This window comes from Trachinotus anak, unplaced genomic scaffold (genome assembly GCF_046630095.1).
Source record: "Trachinotus anak isolate AG129_WGS33_773 ecotype Australia unplaced genomic scaffold, CSIRO_AGI_Tana_v1 ptg000001l, whole genome shotgun sequence".
NCBI classification, from domain to species: Eukaryota; Metazoa; Chordata; class Actinopteri; order Carangiformes; family Carangidae; genus Trachinotus; species Trachinotus anak.
This window is the reverse complement of record NW_027273852.1, coordinates 16,817,328-16,834,323: the sequence shown is the minus strand read 5'-3', so window position 1 is coordinate 16,834,323 and position 16,996 is coordinate 16,817,328. Positions and strand designations below refer to the sequence as shown.

The 16,996-nt window shown below is 39.5% G+C and overlaps 1 protein-coding gene across 1 annotated transcript in view; it reads right to left on the bottom strand.

Moving 5' to 3' along the window:
* Positions 1–5,272: 5,272 nt before the first annotated feature.
* pdia5 (protein disulfide isomerase family A, member 5) overlaps positions 5,273–16,996 on the bottom strand; it is a 53,297-nt gene continuing 41,573 nt past the window's right edge. Inside the window, exons 15-17 of the mRNA XM_071480871.1 lie at positions 14,099–14,169; positions 8,305–8,439; positions 5,273–7,737 (exon numbers count right to left, since the gene is read on the bottom strand). Of these exons, the coding sequence (XP_071336972.1) occupies positions 7,657–7,737; positions 8,305–8,439; positions 14,099–14,169 (287 nt within the window). The 3' untranslated portion in view covers positions 5,273–7,656. The remainder of the gene's footprint in view (positions 7,738–8,304; positions 8,440–14,098; positions 14,170–16,996) is intronic.

The following is a 16,996-nucleotide window of genomic DNA, read 5'->3' as shown; positions in this document are numbered from 1 at the left end:
TGTGTGTGTGTGTGTGTGTGTGTGTGTGTGTAATTTTTAAAATGCATTATAATTTTAATTGTATTTTCCAATTTTTACTTATTCTTGTACATATTTCTTTTTTCAGTTATCCTTCTTGGTCTGATTATTCATGTAGTCTTTTTTCTGTCTTGTGTATTATTCTTTCAATAAAGTTGGTTTTGTTAAGTTATTATTAAATAATAATCATAATAGTAACAGCAGCAATTTTGTTCTTAGTATTAATAGTGTTATTGTTATTTTAAATTTGACTCTACACTTTGATTACTACTTCGGCAACACACTCCTGATTAGATTGTTTATAATAATAGTAGGAATAATATAATAAACCTTTACTTACCCTGCAAGCAATAAGAGATTTGAGCAGGAGTAAAGTAAAATAATAAAATAATTAATTCAAGGTCCATTTAATAGGTTCCTCTGGAGCCTTCAGTACATCTCATGCTAGAGGCGTTGTAATTACATGGTCAGCACCTTAAAGCCCTGGGCCATTGTATACCCTGTAGCACTTGTTTAAACAATTTATGGAACATTTTTGAATAAAAGTGAAAAGAGAAGGTGGAAAACATAAAAAAACAAAACAAAAACACAGACAGTGTAACAAAATATTACAAAATAAATACTTTTTATAGTCCAACAGGATTGGTAGACAGTAAATAAGGTGTTACTTTATTCACTTACTTCTCCTTAATTGAGATTGTTAATATTCATGAGCTCATTAACTTTGTGATACATACTGTGTTTCATAATTTAAAATTTCACTACATCTTTTACTCTAATCTCTACTTGCCCCAGTTGCTACTGTCCCACTGAAAGCCAGTAACAAATTAGCTGTACTCCCAACCATCTGATGCTGGGTTTTTTTCTTTTTTAAAACACTGAAATTTAAATAACATGAAAAATGAATAATGTGTACCCAAAGCCTGCCAAGGTTTAGTGCTTCGCTCAGACCTGAAGTAGGCCATTCACTGGCGTCAGCATTTTCCTCTATTTTCATACATTTCCTGTTAGAATACGGACAAAAACACAACTGTGGATAGAGGAAATGAAAACAAAACAGAGACAGTTAGTGGCCTCATCCTTCACACACCATACCTATGCAATCTCCCCAGAGCCTCAGCAATGTGTCAGCCTGAAGGGACCTCCTGAGTACCCTCACGGCTTGTGTGTGAGAGGGAGAAAGACAGACACACAGTGAAAGTGGATGATGGATGTCTGCTGCTGCTGACAAGTTGATGAATAGCCACAGGTCTCAGTGAGTGTTTAGTGCAGAGAATGTCAGGTGTGAGGAAGGCAGTGTCGTCAGTCACAGTGACACAGTTTAAACAGATGTGCAAACACATCAGCATTCAAATGCATCAGTGCCAATTGCCTCTTTTCCAGAATGTCATCATTGTACATTTCAACTTTGAGCTCAGCAATTCTTGAGAACTATGACGTATCTAAAAATATACCTGCAGAACTTTGTCTTGGTTCACCTGCAGGATTTTGACATTTTTTCCTGGAAATTCATGACATGTATTTTTTACTGTCTTGGGTAAGAACTAATACTATTCATTCATTACAGCTTCTAATGACAAAGTGAGAGTTCGGACAATGTACACCCACTGTTGCTATAAGTATCGTTTGTCCTGAAGATGATACTAAATGCCTGTGAAACGTCCAGTAAAACCATCAGCAATCAACCTCTGGAGACTATGAAAATCCACCAAATCTTCTGCCAGTGTCTCTGGTTGCTGTTCACATATCTTGATATCTTATTCTGGACCAAAATGTAGGACAAACTAACAAAAAACTGAAAGATATTGCCTTTCAATGTACATTGATCTGACATGTTGATTTTTCTTAGATGCCCAAAAATTAATAAAGAGAACTTGTTGTGGATATGGAGGAGCTTTGTCTTGTATGAAAAAACACAATGTGGCCAATAACAGTCCACATACTACAAGGTACTTTTTGTCTCGTGATGTTTTTTATGGTCTGTAGTTCCAAAGAAGGGAAATCTTAATGCTCTAGCTTACAATGATATTTTTACACAATAGCTAATAAAGTTATCCAAAAGCAGGGTCCATAAAGAAATGGTTTTACCAGTTTGGTGTGGGAGGAATTTACTGGCCAGCACAGAGCCCTGACTCAGCCCCATCCAACACCTTTGGGATGAACTGTAACACTGGCTACAAGCCAGACCTTTTCACCCAATATCAGTGTTGGCTGAATGGGAGCACATCCCTGCAGCCAGGCTCCAAAATCAGGTGGAAAACCTAAAATCAGAAAGGTGGAGTCTGTTATAACAGCACAACATGACCCATGGTTTTGGAACAATATGTTCAAAAGTCAAATAGGTGTAATAAGTGTCCACACAGTTTTTTTTATTTTAGACTACATCTTTAACAAAGAGCTTGCATTACAAACCTGGGTCCTGGAGTCTAGATGACATATACATTTACGAGGCACAATGGGGGAAGTATCAAAGTACACTATGGGAAGGATCCAGTGTTTTTGGATCTTGATCCATGATGACTAAATGTCAGGATGTCTGAGCCTCTGCTGCAACACCATTGATTAGTCTTTTCAAAATATATTTCTTGCAAGCCCTCCAGTTTAATGAAAGTAATTAATCATTGCAGTGCTCTTTTAGCTATTGACTTGTGCTAATATGCTGTGGTGCAAGTATATAGTCATTGTAATATTTCAGTATGTTCCCTCTTTTTTAACAGATCAAATTATGTTGTCTGTAGTGGATACAGAGTGAGTTCGTTTCTTATATAATATAGATAAAATGAAAGAAGGTCCATTCAGGCACTACTTAATTTGATAGTGGAGTCAATTATCTGAGAGTGGCGACACACAATGACCAATGGGAACTGATACAGCATCTTCAGCATGAGTGGAGCGAAGGTCTTCAACACAACTGATCGTAAATAATTGACAGTAAATGCCTTGGTATAATCAGCCGTACAGGTGATGTCCACATCTGAATTTAAGCTACATACAGGGTGTAGCTACTGCTGCTGATGTAAGATTAAATCTAGAGAGAACATGTAATAATAACCTGAAAGGTCATTTGCACCAGCTAACACTCACAACCTCAGACAACACTACTAAACATGGTAAATCTATCTTACATTCATTTGCAGAAACCTATTGTTGTTGGTTGTTAAACATGGAAGCGATTCATTCCAAGGTCTGGTCAGTTTCTCTTGATGGTTTCACCGTTCAATCCAGAGTCAGGATCTGACACTTTCATGGTACAAATCTGATGGATTTCCTAAATTTTAATTAACCAACCATCTTCAGCAATATCATAAAAGGGATGCTGTTCTTCTCAGTATTGACTGAAAGCGCCATTGAATTTCACACAGAGTGAACATATGGATCCTTCAGCAAAGAATGCAAATCATTCTGATTACTGCCTCATGAGAAACGAGCTCTTCACCCCTCTCTAACAGACACTCGGAGGTCCATCTATTTCATTGTTCTGGTGCTTGGGCCAATTTGTCCCAGCATCACTGTATTGATTAGCAAAAGAAAAATAGTAATGATAATGGGACTGGACTGACAGGAAATCAACAACAGGTGGATGCTTTTTAATGATGCATCTGAAAAAAGAAGGGGTCATGTTTGGGCTTGTATAAAAGAATGAAGATAGGCAGGAGTGAAGTAGAGGGCAGGCAGATGGACGAAGGCAGATTGACATCACAGAGAGATAAAGAAAAAAAGAGCCCCAAACACAATTATCCATAAAGGGAAAATGGCTTCTGTTAAGGATACTTGAATCCGAGCAGACCTTGACTTTGTATTAACAACCCTCCATTTCTTAAGCTCATTTTCCACAGGTTAAAGTGCTTGTCCCTCCCCTCCAAGAAAACCCACAAAGAAGCCATGAATCAAAGCTCCCAGGCATGAAAAATGCTCTGCCCCTTTGAAAATCCTCTAAAGTGAAATTGGGATTGAGAGGTTATTTCTGCCTGTGCTCACAGGCATTAATCAGCCTGCTATGGCTCAACACTGCATGCATCTCAACAACAGCACTTTATCTAAGCAGACTTTCGTGACCCTGCAATCTCCGAACACAAGAAACTTTGGTCTCAAAGTCACTCCTCAGCTCAGACTGAGTCTTGAGGTGGAAACCGTGAAGACTTTACTCCACACAGGTTCCTCAGCACCTTGATCCTACCAGTATTTTTTTTTTCTAACTGTATTTGACAGGCTTGTCCTCTTTGAAACACAGTTCAGGCAGCAGGGCTGTGACAGCTGTTCTCACCGACGTCACAATGAGTGGGGTCACTTCTAGGCCCTGTGCCATTTTCCAGCCATTTCTCATAATAAAGCCATCAGTGTCAGATCTGCTGAGTGCTGCTCATGGTCCATTTGTTTCTTTTCTGAGATGCAGAACTGAGAAAAATGTCAAAATAAACAAGCACAACAACTGCTTTCACCAGGAGTGTGCATCAGCCATGCCACCCGACAAGGTCAACTTCTATTTATTTCATTGTGCCGACAGTGTGGCCTGGTGCTGCTGCTATTAACATGTTCTCACACAGTGCTGTCTCAGTGAACAAATGATAATATATGTGTCTACAGTGTTGTTTTTTAGTTCAGAGTTTTAACAGTGTTTTCTAACTTACAATACAGGAAGAGTCTCTTTATTCAGAGTGAATGGATATGGACAAGGCAGTTATGTCATGGCCATTGTTATTTTTGCGTTGATTAATTACTACAATAATCCAGTAATAGTGTTGTTTGTTCTTAATGACATGGATACTGTTTAGTGCTTCCCATCCATTTCCCTAGTAAATGGAGTCATCAGTCACGTTAGCTGCTGTATGTTAGCACAGCGGTGCTTTGAGCTACAAGTTGAGCATGCTATGTTAGCATGCTAACAATTTGTTAGCATTACAAAGTGCAGTTGAGGCTGATGGAAATGTTATTAGTCATTATTATTAAGTAATGAACAACATTATTGGATAATTTAAAATTTTGCCCTTATGGTGGCACTAGAGATGCCAAGTATTACAATTCCTCCTGTTGGGGACATGAACATATGTGCCAAATTTCATGGTAATCCATCTGTTGGTTTTTGGAGACATTTCACTGTTGATCAAAGCGGTGGACTGACCGACTAACCAACACTGCCATCCTCAGAGCCACACCCCAAATTTGGCTCAACACTTATTCAATTAAAAACTTGGTTGTAAAGTGACACAAAAGGAGCAGAGATGTTTATAATGTATAAAAACAAGTGAGAAAAATGTTCTGGAAATGTTTGACTTTATTTATTTTTTATCTCAGAAGGTCCTTACTGCAATGGGCAAAACTGTACATATGGCTGGGCACAGAAAAATCCACAAAGGCAACAATGACTTCTTGGCATTAAGTGTGACAAATCCCCACACAACACGGATACCTTTGGGATAAGACAGAGGTGGTTTTTCTATTATTCAACAAACGTGAGATGTCACTGTGGAGGTTCCTAAAGAAAACAAACAGCCAAAGTAATCAACGGTAATTATTTCCCCTTGAGAGGAGAATGAACACCTAATTACGGTGATATGTCAACACCTAACTGTATATTGAATTCTTTCAAACTGCCCTTGCATACGATGAGTCACACTAAACATTGAACACAAACAAGTGTTTGGTGCCAGCCAGAACATTTGAAACAGTTTCACTTGAAGTAGTCCATTAAGAATCACAACGTTATGCGTATGACAAGAAATGGTTCAGTAACATCAACTGACAATACGTCTTATTCAATACATGATATTCTGATATAGCACAGAAAAAGTTCAATATTTTCTTCTTGGGATACAAACAATATTTAATTTGGTGACCTAGGGGCTCAAACTTATTCAGCTGGAATGCAAAATTACAAACAAACTAGTTCCCTTTAATTGTGTTTCGCTATCCCTGAGAACCGTATTCATGATGAAAGAAACCAAAGTCTTGAATAACAAGTTCAGCTACAGATAAGCCTTTAAATATTTATGTTGGCCAAAGCGTGGGAGCTGAAAACACAGAGCAATAAAAAAAAAAATGCCACAGAGGTAATAATAGTGGCTCTGACTTGATCATGATGTTATGCTGGGGGAATCAGGGAGGGAGTCTGGAGACTTCACTCATTTAACACTCAATTATGTCTTGGATGTATTGTGAAGTCATCTCTTTGAATATGATGGAAGGCCTGGGAGAGCGGTGTCCAAGCTAACTGAGGCCAAGGCATGGCAGGCAGATGGAGATCGGCGCAAAACTGGCCTGAGTGCTGTCATTTCGCTCTTGGCTCCTTGGTGTTGTTCTTTTCAGCAGAAAGTGGTGGAAACATGGTGCCATAAAACAAACTGTAAACTTAAACAAAAACCCTGAATGCTCAAAGTGTAAACCAGAGGTCTGAATTATTCCAACAACTCCCTGATCAACAGCTGAATACAGGATATTTTGGTTGATGACTTTAGTGGATGGAGGGACAATTTATGTTCTGGATATTTTATGATCAACATGCAAAATACAGGAGCCTCTCCCAAACTTATGTAAATGAGCCCAACCCTTGTTAAAACTGATGAATTCCCATTGTGAATGAACATAACAGGAGGTACAAGAGGTGAAATGTCAGCTAAGGATGTTGTTAATATTTGGAAATGTACAAAGCATGAAAATATCAAGGGCAATGCACATTAATATTTGGCATTTCATGGTCTTGCTTTTTTCTTCTCTTTTGACGTGCTCTCCTCCATGACTTACTTGAGGGAGTTACAAGGGCACCAGGCCTCTGATTCCTCTCCACTTATCATTTCATATTTCTGCAATTCCAGCAATTTTTCAAATTATTTTTATATCCGTAAGGCCACAGAATTGAGCAAACAAAAAACAAACAAACTATAAGTCAATTCTAAAAGCAAAACTAATCATGAAAGCTTGGAACCATGCAGAATATTGACCCTTTGGCCATGATTTCTACTACCTCACATTGCTACAGTACCTGATTACCTACAGTAGCACTTTTCACAGCTTTGGGCTGTTTCAGATGTTAGTGTTAAATGCAGTTGTCTTGCAAATGATCTGTGAGGAGAACAAAGCAATATTCTGGATGGTTGTGGACTTGAGACATTTAGATTCTGTACAAAAATATTGGAGCAGGTGTATATCAATAATCAGCATGTGTCTCTTCTAAAGACAGATGGGACTTGATTAGGACACCTGTAAAGTGTAGCCTCCATCTTTAACTAATGATGCCCACCACCACCCACCACTATGGGTGTCAGTCAGTCACACATTCCCCCACAGGGCAAAGCAGGGGTCAGTATTGCATAGATACTGTATAGGGTGTAGCTTTTCACATATGCAGTCACAGTGTTTGGGCAAAACAAAAAAAGAAAAAAGAAAAAAGAAATCACTTTTTTTTGTCTGTGAATTTTCTGCCCATCAGAATATCCATGAAAAAAGGAAGTCTCAAGTGGTCGGTCTGACTGTAGGTACTCTGTTGGTATTATTACAAACGTGATCACCACTGTATAAAAAATAGCCTTTCGCTGAGGTCATCAAGTCTCCCATGTCAGTGCGGATAGGGCCCTCGTCAGGGTCAAGGGTCACAGTGCAATGACAAATGGTGCAGTGCAACGCCCCCCTCCCTGCACACCACCCTCAAAGCTCCTCCTTCCTCTTGACAACCTTTTCCTGGTCACGTCCTCTGAGGCTGCGCATGAAACCTGTGAAGCCTGCCTCCTGTAGAGAGAGGGACAGTTAGTGAGTCACTAAAGTACAAACTTTACTTGAAGCAATTCATCAATCTTGAAATTTTTCTGATCTAATATAAATCAGAGTCCTGTCATCAAACATTTTCCCAACTTGGCCTGACAGGATTGAGATAAGAAGCATAACCACAGAATTCAAATATTGTTGCCCGGTTCAAGGTCATTCTGCTCAGCCGCATCCAAAATATTAACCTCTACCTGTATTATTCTCTGCTACCTATTCTCTGCTATATTTTGTCATGAAAAGTTCAGTTTAAATAATATTTCTGTCCATTTGTGATGATCTGTCCACAAAAGAAATAGTCCCAGTGTGAAAAAGAGTAGCAAACATCCACCTTCTCTGGCTGAACAATACAGTATAGATGACCTCTGTAACAGGAAAAAGAAATTGCAATAACTCCAGCAAAAAGTGAGGTTTTATGGGTTCACACGGTCAGTAAAATCATCACTGAGAATATTAATGTGCAGACTAGGTGTTGAGTGTGTAGTGTTAGAGGCAGTAAGTGACAAAGCAGGTGAGATATGTGGTCCAACTTACCCCACGATCTCCACTGTATCTTTCCACAAACTTGCCATAGTTGTAGTAGTTGAATGTTGGGTAGCCCTCCACCCCTTCCTGCTTACAAAGCTCGTGGTTCTGTCCTTTAGTACAGTCCACAGCGGCGTACACAATCTGAAGGAGAACAGACAATAGTGAACAAAGAATAATACAACATGGAGTGAGGGATTTATCAACTTTATTATTAACCTAATGTCATGTAAAACATATAATTTCAAGTCATCAACTCTCAAACTCAAATAAATTAACTGTTTAGTGTGTTAACAAACTTGCCAGCATGTATTGTATGTGGGTTAAAACGCCCTAGAAAGCCTTCTTTTATCTGTGTTTGAGAAAAAAGTTACCCAAGGAAAACTTTTGTGTGTTAAAAATAGTTGGGGTTATTTTATCTAATAATAACAAAAAATTCCAACCATGACGAAGTTTAATGGAGCTTCTCACTTGTCCTGTCTGTGGAAATAAAAGTTGGCAAGATTTGCAACATCTTTTGCCTCTTAAACCCTTTTGAAAGCAGGTTTATTTATGATTTGGCTCTCATTCTATCATTACGTCCTTGTTTTATTCTTCTATAAAAATGATTTTAATTCACATCCAGCATTTTTATTGTTCATATTTAATTGGTTATTATTTCTGTGTCCTTTTAAGCACTTACTATATTTTTGAGAGCAAATAAACTTTATTATAATTGTAGATCAAATGTAGATAAGTACACACAGGGTATTAGAAGAGAGCTCAATATTTATCCTCTTAAAATGGGTATTTACAGCAAGTGCTCACATATATTCAGCTGCTGGCCCTGAGCAGGCTCAACACACTCTTCTGATCCCAATTTAGACCACTACTTTCTCTTTCCAGGTTAGAAAGAATGACTGATGTATTGCTCTTCAGCTAAACCATTTGGAGTGGGTGGTGGAGAAGAAAGATCCCACAATAGTCACTCCTACATAAAAACAACAAGGGAGATTTATGTTGCGAAGCTGTTGCATCGATTAGTGACAAGCCACCCAATGAGGCGTAAATGCCGCCTCACTGATACATGGCTCACTCAGCGTGTCCTTTTGGACAGCTGAAATGTCACCCTCTCTCAGGGTGCTGAACGCTGCACATTGAACTTGTCAACATCAAATAATCGCTCGCCGTCCATCTGTCTGCTCAGGCTGAATGTGGAAATGACAGATGTGCTGCGGAAGGAAAATGTATTAGACACTTTCTCTGCGTGTCCTACCGTGAAGCGACTCTCAAAACTTCTTGTCCTAATTACAAAATACATGCGCCTCTCGATTTTTTTCCCTCATGCAAATACAAATACTCAAATGTTGAGAATCTGCATAAGCATCAACATACTGTTAGATGAGTACACTATTGGTGGAGCAGTGGCTTTGTGTGCATCAGCATGCAAAGGGAAGACAGGGGGAAAACTGGAGACTACTACAGACCAGTGAGCAGGACAGAGCCTATAAAGGGATAATCTGCTTCGCTGGTCTGTTAATCAAGTGTCTTAAATTCTATGTGCTCCCACATAGGATTTCGCAGACTTGCTGTGAGCTTTGTTTATTTAGCAGGACCGCAGTGTTTCACCTTTGAAAAAGCAAAATAGTCAACAAAAACTTAGCTGGCAACACTGCTTAAAATCATCCCATTCTTAGTTCATGAAAAGATACTGTTAACAGTGGAGAAGTCCTGTAATATTTGACCATCTCTGAGTTACGACAGTTTGAGATACACAGAGCCCTTTAAGTAGCAACAAGGGACATAATGTAAGTACCAGACACCATTCGACTGCTCGTTCCTGTGTAATCAATCAGAGCTGGTGTGAATTGACAGAACAAAATGAAGTCGTAGAAATGTTCTTTTTCAATGTCTGCAGCTGGTTCCATTATCGATCCATCCTCAAGTGACAGACGACCACAAATCATATCACTGATCCAACAGCAACATTTCTAAGGAGCAGCGCATTACCAATTGACTTGGTCTCAATTCACCAGTGTCACACTGAAGAGCAGAGTGGTAATAAAACTATACTGATAACACTCACAACGTGCTCTGTTCTCACAGCAAAGCTCCTGTACTTCTCAGCTGTCCCAAAGCTGCTCTGCAAAACCCGTACTAAAGAAAATCAAGAAATACTTTAATTCATCAGCATCAGTTATTTTAAAGAGAGACAATGTAAATTTAAAAAAAGAACACATTCTCCTTTTCATGGCAGTAGTAGCAGCAAATCTCTCTTAAATTCAGGGCCTGTCCTGTCTTCCCTTTGCTGCATTTTCCCAATGCGCAATCATCAATCAAGCATCGAAAAGGAGTGGCTATAAGATATTGAATACATTAATCTACTTTTTTAATTATCAGAATTTGATCCGTTCTGTTCAATAACATTTGGAAAGTCTCGAAAATCTGTTTTATTCTTTTATAGTTTGGGAAGCCAACAGGAAGTTAGGCAGCACAGCTGGCAGATTCTTGGACATGGATGCTCTCACCCAGCTCAACTGGAGAGAGACTCTAGCATCCATGCTCGAAAGTGAAGGACTATTTTTTTGCATAGGATAAACAAAACAGCGACACACTTAAAAAAACAGCTTCACAGTGTAACTAGAGATCTACAGATCTAACCCTCAGTCATTGTTTTCCAGGAAGTGACAGTGTTCCAGTAAAGCTCCATTTAATGGTTTATTTTCAATGTATCATGTTGTAGCTATATAATTTACAAAATACAATGAATAATAGGTAGAAACTCCATACCTCATTGCTCAGTAGCAACAGACAGCTTTTGGAAACAAGCAGTTGCTGACAATGTGAACCTATTGATTGGAATTTGGTGAAAAGACAAACAGCTCAGAACAAACCCTGAGCACAGCTCCCTGCTGTCATGCAGCACAGAATGTGGAGTTTTAATTGTTTGTGTCTTCAAAGCCAGAGCTAAGCTCGTGTTTGTCTTTGGTAAATGAGGCAAGGGCAGCTAATAGACTGTGATCAACACTGGTCTGGTACAATACACTGTTGCTCGGCTTTATAAATAGAGAGGATTGCCAAGTAAACACACGCAGAGCTCTCTTGTTCAAACACAACTTCACACCTCCACTGGCCACTTGAGGGACGACGTTAGGGAAAAAATCTTAAGCTTCTGTACTTATATAACCGTCACAGATATAAGGGTCCCCTGGTTCAGCAGCTTGTGGAGGTTTTACCATAAGGATACTGATCCAAGCACCGCAGCTGAGCGGTGAAGCAATGCCAAAGAGCCTTGAGCTGTTGTGGCCACTGGATACTGGATCTAAAAAAAACGTTTCACGCTGTTCTGAAAGTCCTAACATTTCTCTCAAAACAAAGTCATTTTTAGGAGGTTAGGGTTTCAATACTTTCTGTTTCATGGTGGCCATTTTGGGAATTTTACCTCCACATCAAAGCTTATGCTTGTCTGACTGACTGGTGTCTCAGTCTATGATAGTCAAACCACCAGGCCAGACCACCACTGCAAATAAGAATCTGTTTTTAATGACTTACCTGGTTATATAAAAAAGGTTGTAGTGATGTATTTCAGGCTCAACTAAGAATGAAGGAATCAACAGAGGAATATATGACTTCCTAAAGTTGACAAACACTTCCAGCTCATCTGCTGAGGTTTAATTCTATCGAGAAATGTTACAAAGGATTGCCTCAGAAAAATGGATGACTAAGATGTTGCGGACATGTCACTGTTTCAAACCATTTGACAATGATTTTGAAAAATTCCAAACTAATGAGACAACAACATTGCTGGAGCACCACTGGAACACGAGCACTTAACACTAAGCATCTCAATGAGTCAACAGTTTGATGGGGTTTTTTTTAAGGTGTCACTTTGAGATGATAAATTATAGCTCACTGTATTGCCAGACACGCGCCTACATTCAAAAAATTTTTTTACTGTGTGTGTGTGTGTGAGTCACACAGTTAAGGAGGCTTGGAAATATTGAGCCCTGCAGTCAGAGGGTATTAATGGGGAAGAGCGGGAGTGGGAGGGTGTCGGGACAAAAGTCCTGAGGGAAAAGGAATAAGTGGGAGTAGAGATGATGGAGGATGGGGATGGGGATGGGGATGGGGATGAGTGTGTCCTGTTGTGACCACGGGAATATTCAGTAACCCTCAAGCCTCAAGTGTGCCGAAGATTTGATGAGCCTGTGTTGGCTTTAGGTAAGTGGTCAAATTCCTAACTGTCACATGGAGACACACAGGAAGGAGGTGAAAGGAGTTCTAGGTTTAAGGTTGTGAGTTTGATAGTATGAAGTATTTGAGTCCAATCACTACGCAGGTCTTAATGCGAATTTCAGATTATTCACCTGCAACTCTACACTGTGAAACTGTGACACCTATGGAGCTGTAAGGAAAGTCAAAAAAGCCTGTGTGCAGAGTACAAAAGATACAGAATTAACATAAAGTGTCACAACATTTGAACATTTAATCCAATTCATACTTGACAGCAATACATACTGAACCAAAAGTGTGCGGCCCATATTGCAAATAATGAACATGCAGCACCATCAGGTTCTATATATGCAGATTTCAAGAAAGCTATAACATTTTGGAAAACATTTGCTTTCTCACACCCAGTCATGTTAGAGGTTTGATATAAATGTCCCCTCTGTGAGTCCAGTAGAGATATACAGTACTGTGAAAAAGCTTTAGGCACTTTAGATGTTGTGATTCTTATCCATCACACAATATCATCAGTCATAAAGAAGAAGATCTTCAGTGTAGGAAAGAGTGTACTTTGTGTGTACTGTATTCTTAACAAAGGCTAGCAATTTCTTTTTTAGTCCAGACTTTGTGCTCTTTAAAAGGTATAATATGCAACTTTTAGCCCAAATGTTTCCAGCTATTCTCAAACTGAAATGCATAATTTGAATCAAGGTAATGATCTGTTTCATTTGGTCACCTGTTAATGGCATCATACCCCATTTGCAATTGTGTCAGCATTGTGGTTGTCTGTCAGAAGTGGTCAAAACTGACCTTTTATCCAGTTTTAAGGCACATTTTTGGATACATTTTTTAGATCTTGGTCGTTTTTAACTATATATTTTAACCAGATGAAGGATTTTACTCATCAGACGTCTGGATTGTAAATTATCAGAGAATAAAGCAGAGCAAATGTTAGCAGCAGCTCAGCTTGGAGCGCCTCTGAGACACCAAACAGATTAAGAGAAATACTTATTTTATAATGTGAAACTGGTTTATTCAGTGTTTTTACCGGATTTAATCACTGGATCTGTTTGTTTTGAACAGGAAGGGACCTCTGCAAATAATTACCGGCTCCCGGTAAAAACCTCCCGAATGTGTGGATCATATGCTATCAGAGAAACAAGCTGAGCAAATAGCTCAAGCCCCTGTCGGACGATTTTTGATGTGAACCTTTACTCAGTGTTTTTACTGGATTTAATCACCTGGTCCATGTTTTTTGAAGAGGAGGAGACCTCTGCAGATTATTCTCCTCCTGGTAAAAACGTCCTGAGGGACTGACACTGAAGAAATCATAACCACGACACCAAACTGCATCTTTTGTTACTGTTTTGATTGAGAGACCCCATAGTGGCAAAAAAAGACATCCTGTATGTTTAAGCTAGGCTAAACACGCCCCAGTGAAATTAAATCCACTCTGATCCTCTAACAGTGGCCTGTGACAGGAAACTAGCATTGTAACTTTACGAGTCAGCTTGAGTTTGACGGGTCCTTGCCACATCACTTCCTGCTGGGTGTGAATATATGTACTCAACTGAACGTGTGAAGAGGCAACACTAACCTTGCGGTCCTCTTTGAAGAGCTCCGCCGCTGTGGTGAAGTGGGGGACAGCGTTTTTACAATGTGGACACCCTGGGAGAGGAGAACACACAGATGGGATGTGATTACAGCTCATCATGACACATTTACGCCACAGCATCAAGCCTCATGTCCTGAGCAACACGGCAGCAAGGCAATAACGTCACACAAACATGATGCTACTAAAACGCACACAATCGGAGGTGCTACCAAATTACTTTAATGCATCATTTACTCAATCTCCAACATATTCATAAAGCACGTGGCCCTGTCACAATCCTGCAGTTATTTAGAGGTTCACGCCAGATTAGAGATGGTTCACTTATGTTATGAGAGACTGTAAATCTCTTTACTGCTGCCATAAACACAACCTCCCTGGAGCTCGCTCTGCTCCAGCAGCCATCCATTTACAGTATGTCAATACTTACACAAATACACCTCTAGGTACCACAACTACAGATCATGTTTACAGACAGAAGGTTGTATGGTAACTATTAATCTGTGAGGGAAGATTTTCTGATCCTGCCTCCATCTCGCTAAAGGAGGGAAAGATGTGTTTTTTGCATAGCACTCGCAATCAAGCAGAGTGATTGCTGTTATGACATCTTCTTCCTTTGATTTTCTGTTTGTCTTGCTCTTTTGTCGCTAATGTCAAGTACCCAGTTTGTCTGTTCAGTGCAATCAAACTGTTGGAAATTGAATTCTTCTGCTGAAAAGGTGAAAAGCTCAAAAAAAAAAAAAAAAAAAAAAAAAAAAAAAAAAAAAAAAAAAAATCTTGTGGTGACAAATAGATTTTCCAAAGGCAAAGAAAATCATACTGTCAGTGGGTGTCTGGATAAAAGCTTTTATGTGGAGGATAAGGGTGATATGACTTCACAAATGGACAATATTTAAAGGAGGTATTTACAGTATTTACAGGAGGAATGTTTTCTCTCACAAGCCATCTGAGACAGTTTTACTGTAAGTTTACTAATGCTAATTTCCATGTGAGAGTTATTGTGGACTGACTGTGAAGCTAATCAGTGCTGGCTGCTTGGATGGAAACACATTGGTTAATAAGATGCCACAACTTCTGGTTAAACCCTCTGGAGGTGCTATTTGACTCATCTAACCCCTCTAATACACAGCCAAGAATCTGTGAATAAACAACATTATGCCCATATGTGATTGTTGAATATGTCATTCCAAAACCATGGGCATTAATCTGCTCTCTAACAGATTCCATTCTTCAGGTTTCATACTTTGGATGTGCCCACATTAAGCCACAAGAGTGTTAGTGAGGTCAAGCACTGATGTTGGGTGATAAGGCCTAGCTCAGAGTCGGCGTCCTGGTTCATCACAAACATTCTTTTATGGACCTTGCTTTGTTGAAACAGGAACATTATTGTATAATATGTTATTGTGTGCTGCAATATTATTTCCCTTAATTGGTCATAGAATGTACTTGCTCTAATGAAGATTAAAGCCACCCGAAGGAGATCACCCAAATAGCATAACAGATTATTAATGATACATCTCATCACATAAATGAAAGTATTAATTATTGTTGACACTGGCCCTGTTATAACCAAGATCTCAGGATTTGCTCCCATGAGTCATTAACATGACTCCCACTGTAAATGGATTTCACAGGCTACAAGTGCACTAACAGATGGTGGCCACAGTTATAAATAAGTATTTTACTGTTGTGTGATATGCCCACAAGCATTCTCATACACACAGATAACTCTACCTTCATCTCAATTGTACATCAACTCTCCATGCAACCTTCCATTTATCTTCCTTTTCAAAGCTACCTCTCCAAGCCTGCATTTAGCACAGCTCGGAAAACCATTTCCCGCTGAAGTACCCTTTTTAGCTGCAATATTCAACGTCCTCTAAACCTTTAACGGTTCTGTCACAATTCTGAGGCAGATATATCAAAAAACAGAGCAGATGCATATGCTGTGTTTTCTGTCCTCACATGGAGACAAAAGAAAGATCACTGTTACTGCTCAGAGACTGGCAACCAGTGGAACGAGAGCAGATAACTGAGTAAAGGGCAGGTGACTGCACTCTAAGTACTGTGGAGGGATATTTCAGCATTCACATTTCCTGTCATCCAAGATGTTTAAATGCAGATAAAAGGTAGGTCTGCTGTTTATAATGAGACCTGTCACTCTCATTTCTCTCCACTGCCTGCACAGACATTTCCACTTGTCTTCCTCTTAATTACTGACTGAGGCAGACAGTGATGTAGAGAGACCAGCAGACAAAGCTGCCAGGTAAAAGTAGTGTAGCATCTCGATCCTGTGCAAACTACAGAAGAGAAGGCTAAGAAATAAAAGTGCATCTTGATATTAAATGCACCAAGATGTTTTGTTTGGAACTCAGCATTACTTACACCTACTCATGCAGGAGTCAGTAAATGGGTATTTAGGAACTTCCAAATCAGTATTGACTGATGTCAGGTAAGGGTGAGCAAGAGACAGAAGATATGACATCATTTAGTTTTAGTTTAGTTTAAGTGATGCTGATTTGAGGCTTTAAGTTAATAACCCAAACATCTGTAAAATATTGACTGTTCTGTCTGATCATACTTCTTAAGCCTTGACGTCTTAGAAGCTGTGACTGACAAAATCCTCTATTAGACTCAACCTGATACAGTGAGGGTACAAATGGGAGAGGGGGGGCAGGTTGTTGCTGCCTGATGTGCATATGGAGCATCTCTTTGCAGAAGGAAGCTCCAACGGGGCCAACAGGGCCAGCAGCCTGACCGCTGTGCCCTGTCTGGCTTTGAAGCCAGGGTGTGTGTCTATGTATGTACTGATAATTAAGCAAGTTATCTGCTCTGTATTCCTCTTGCATCTGTGTTTTGTTTCTGGTGAAGAGTGTCGTAACC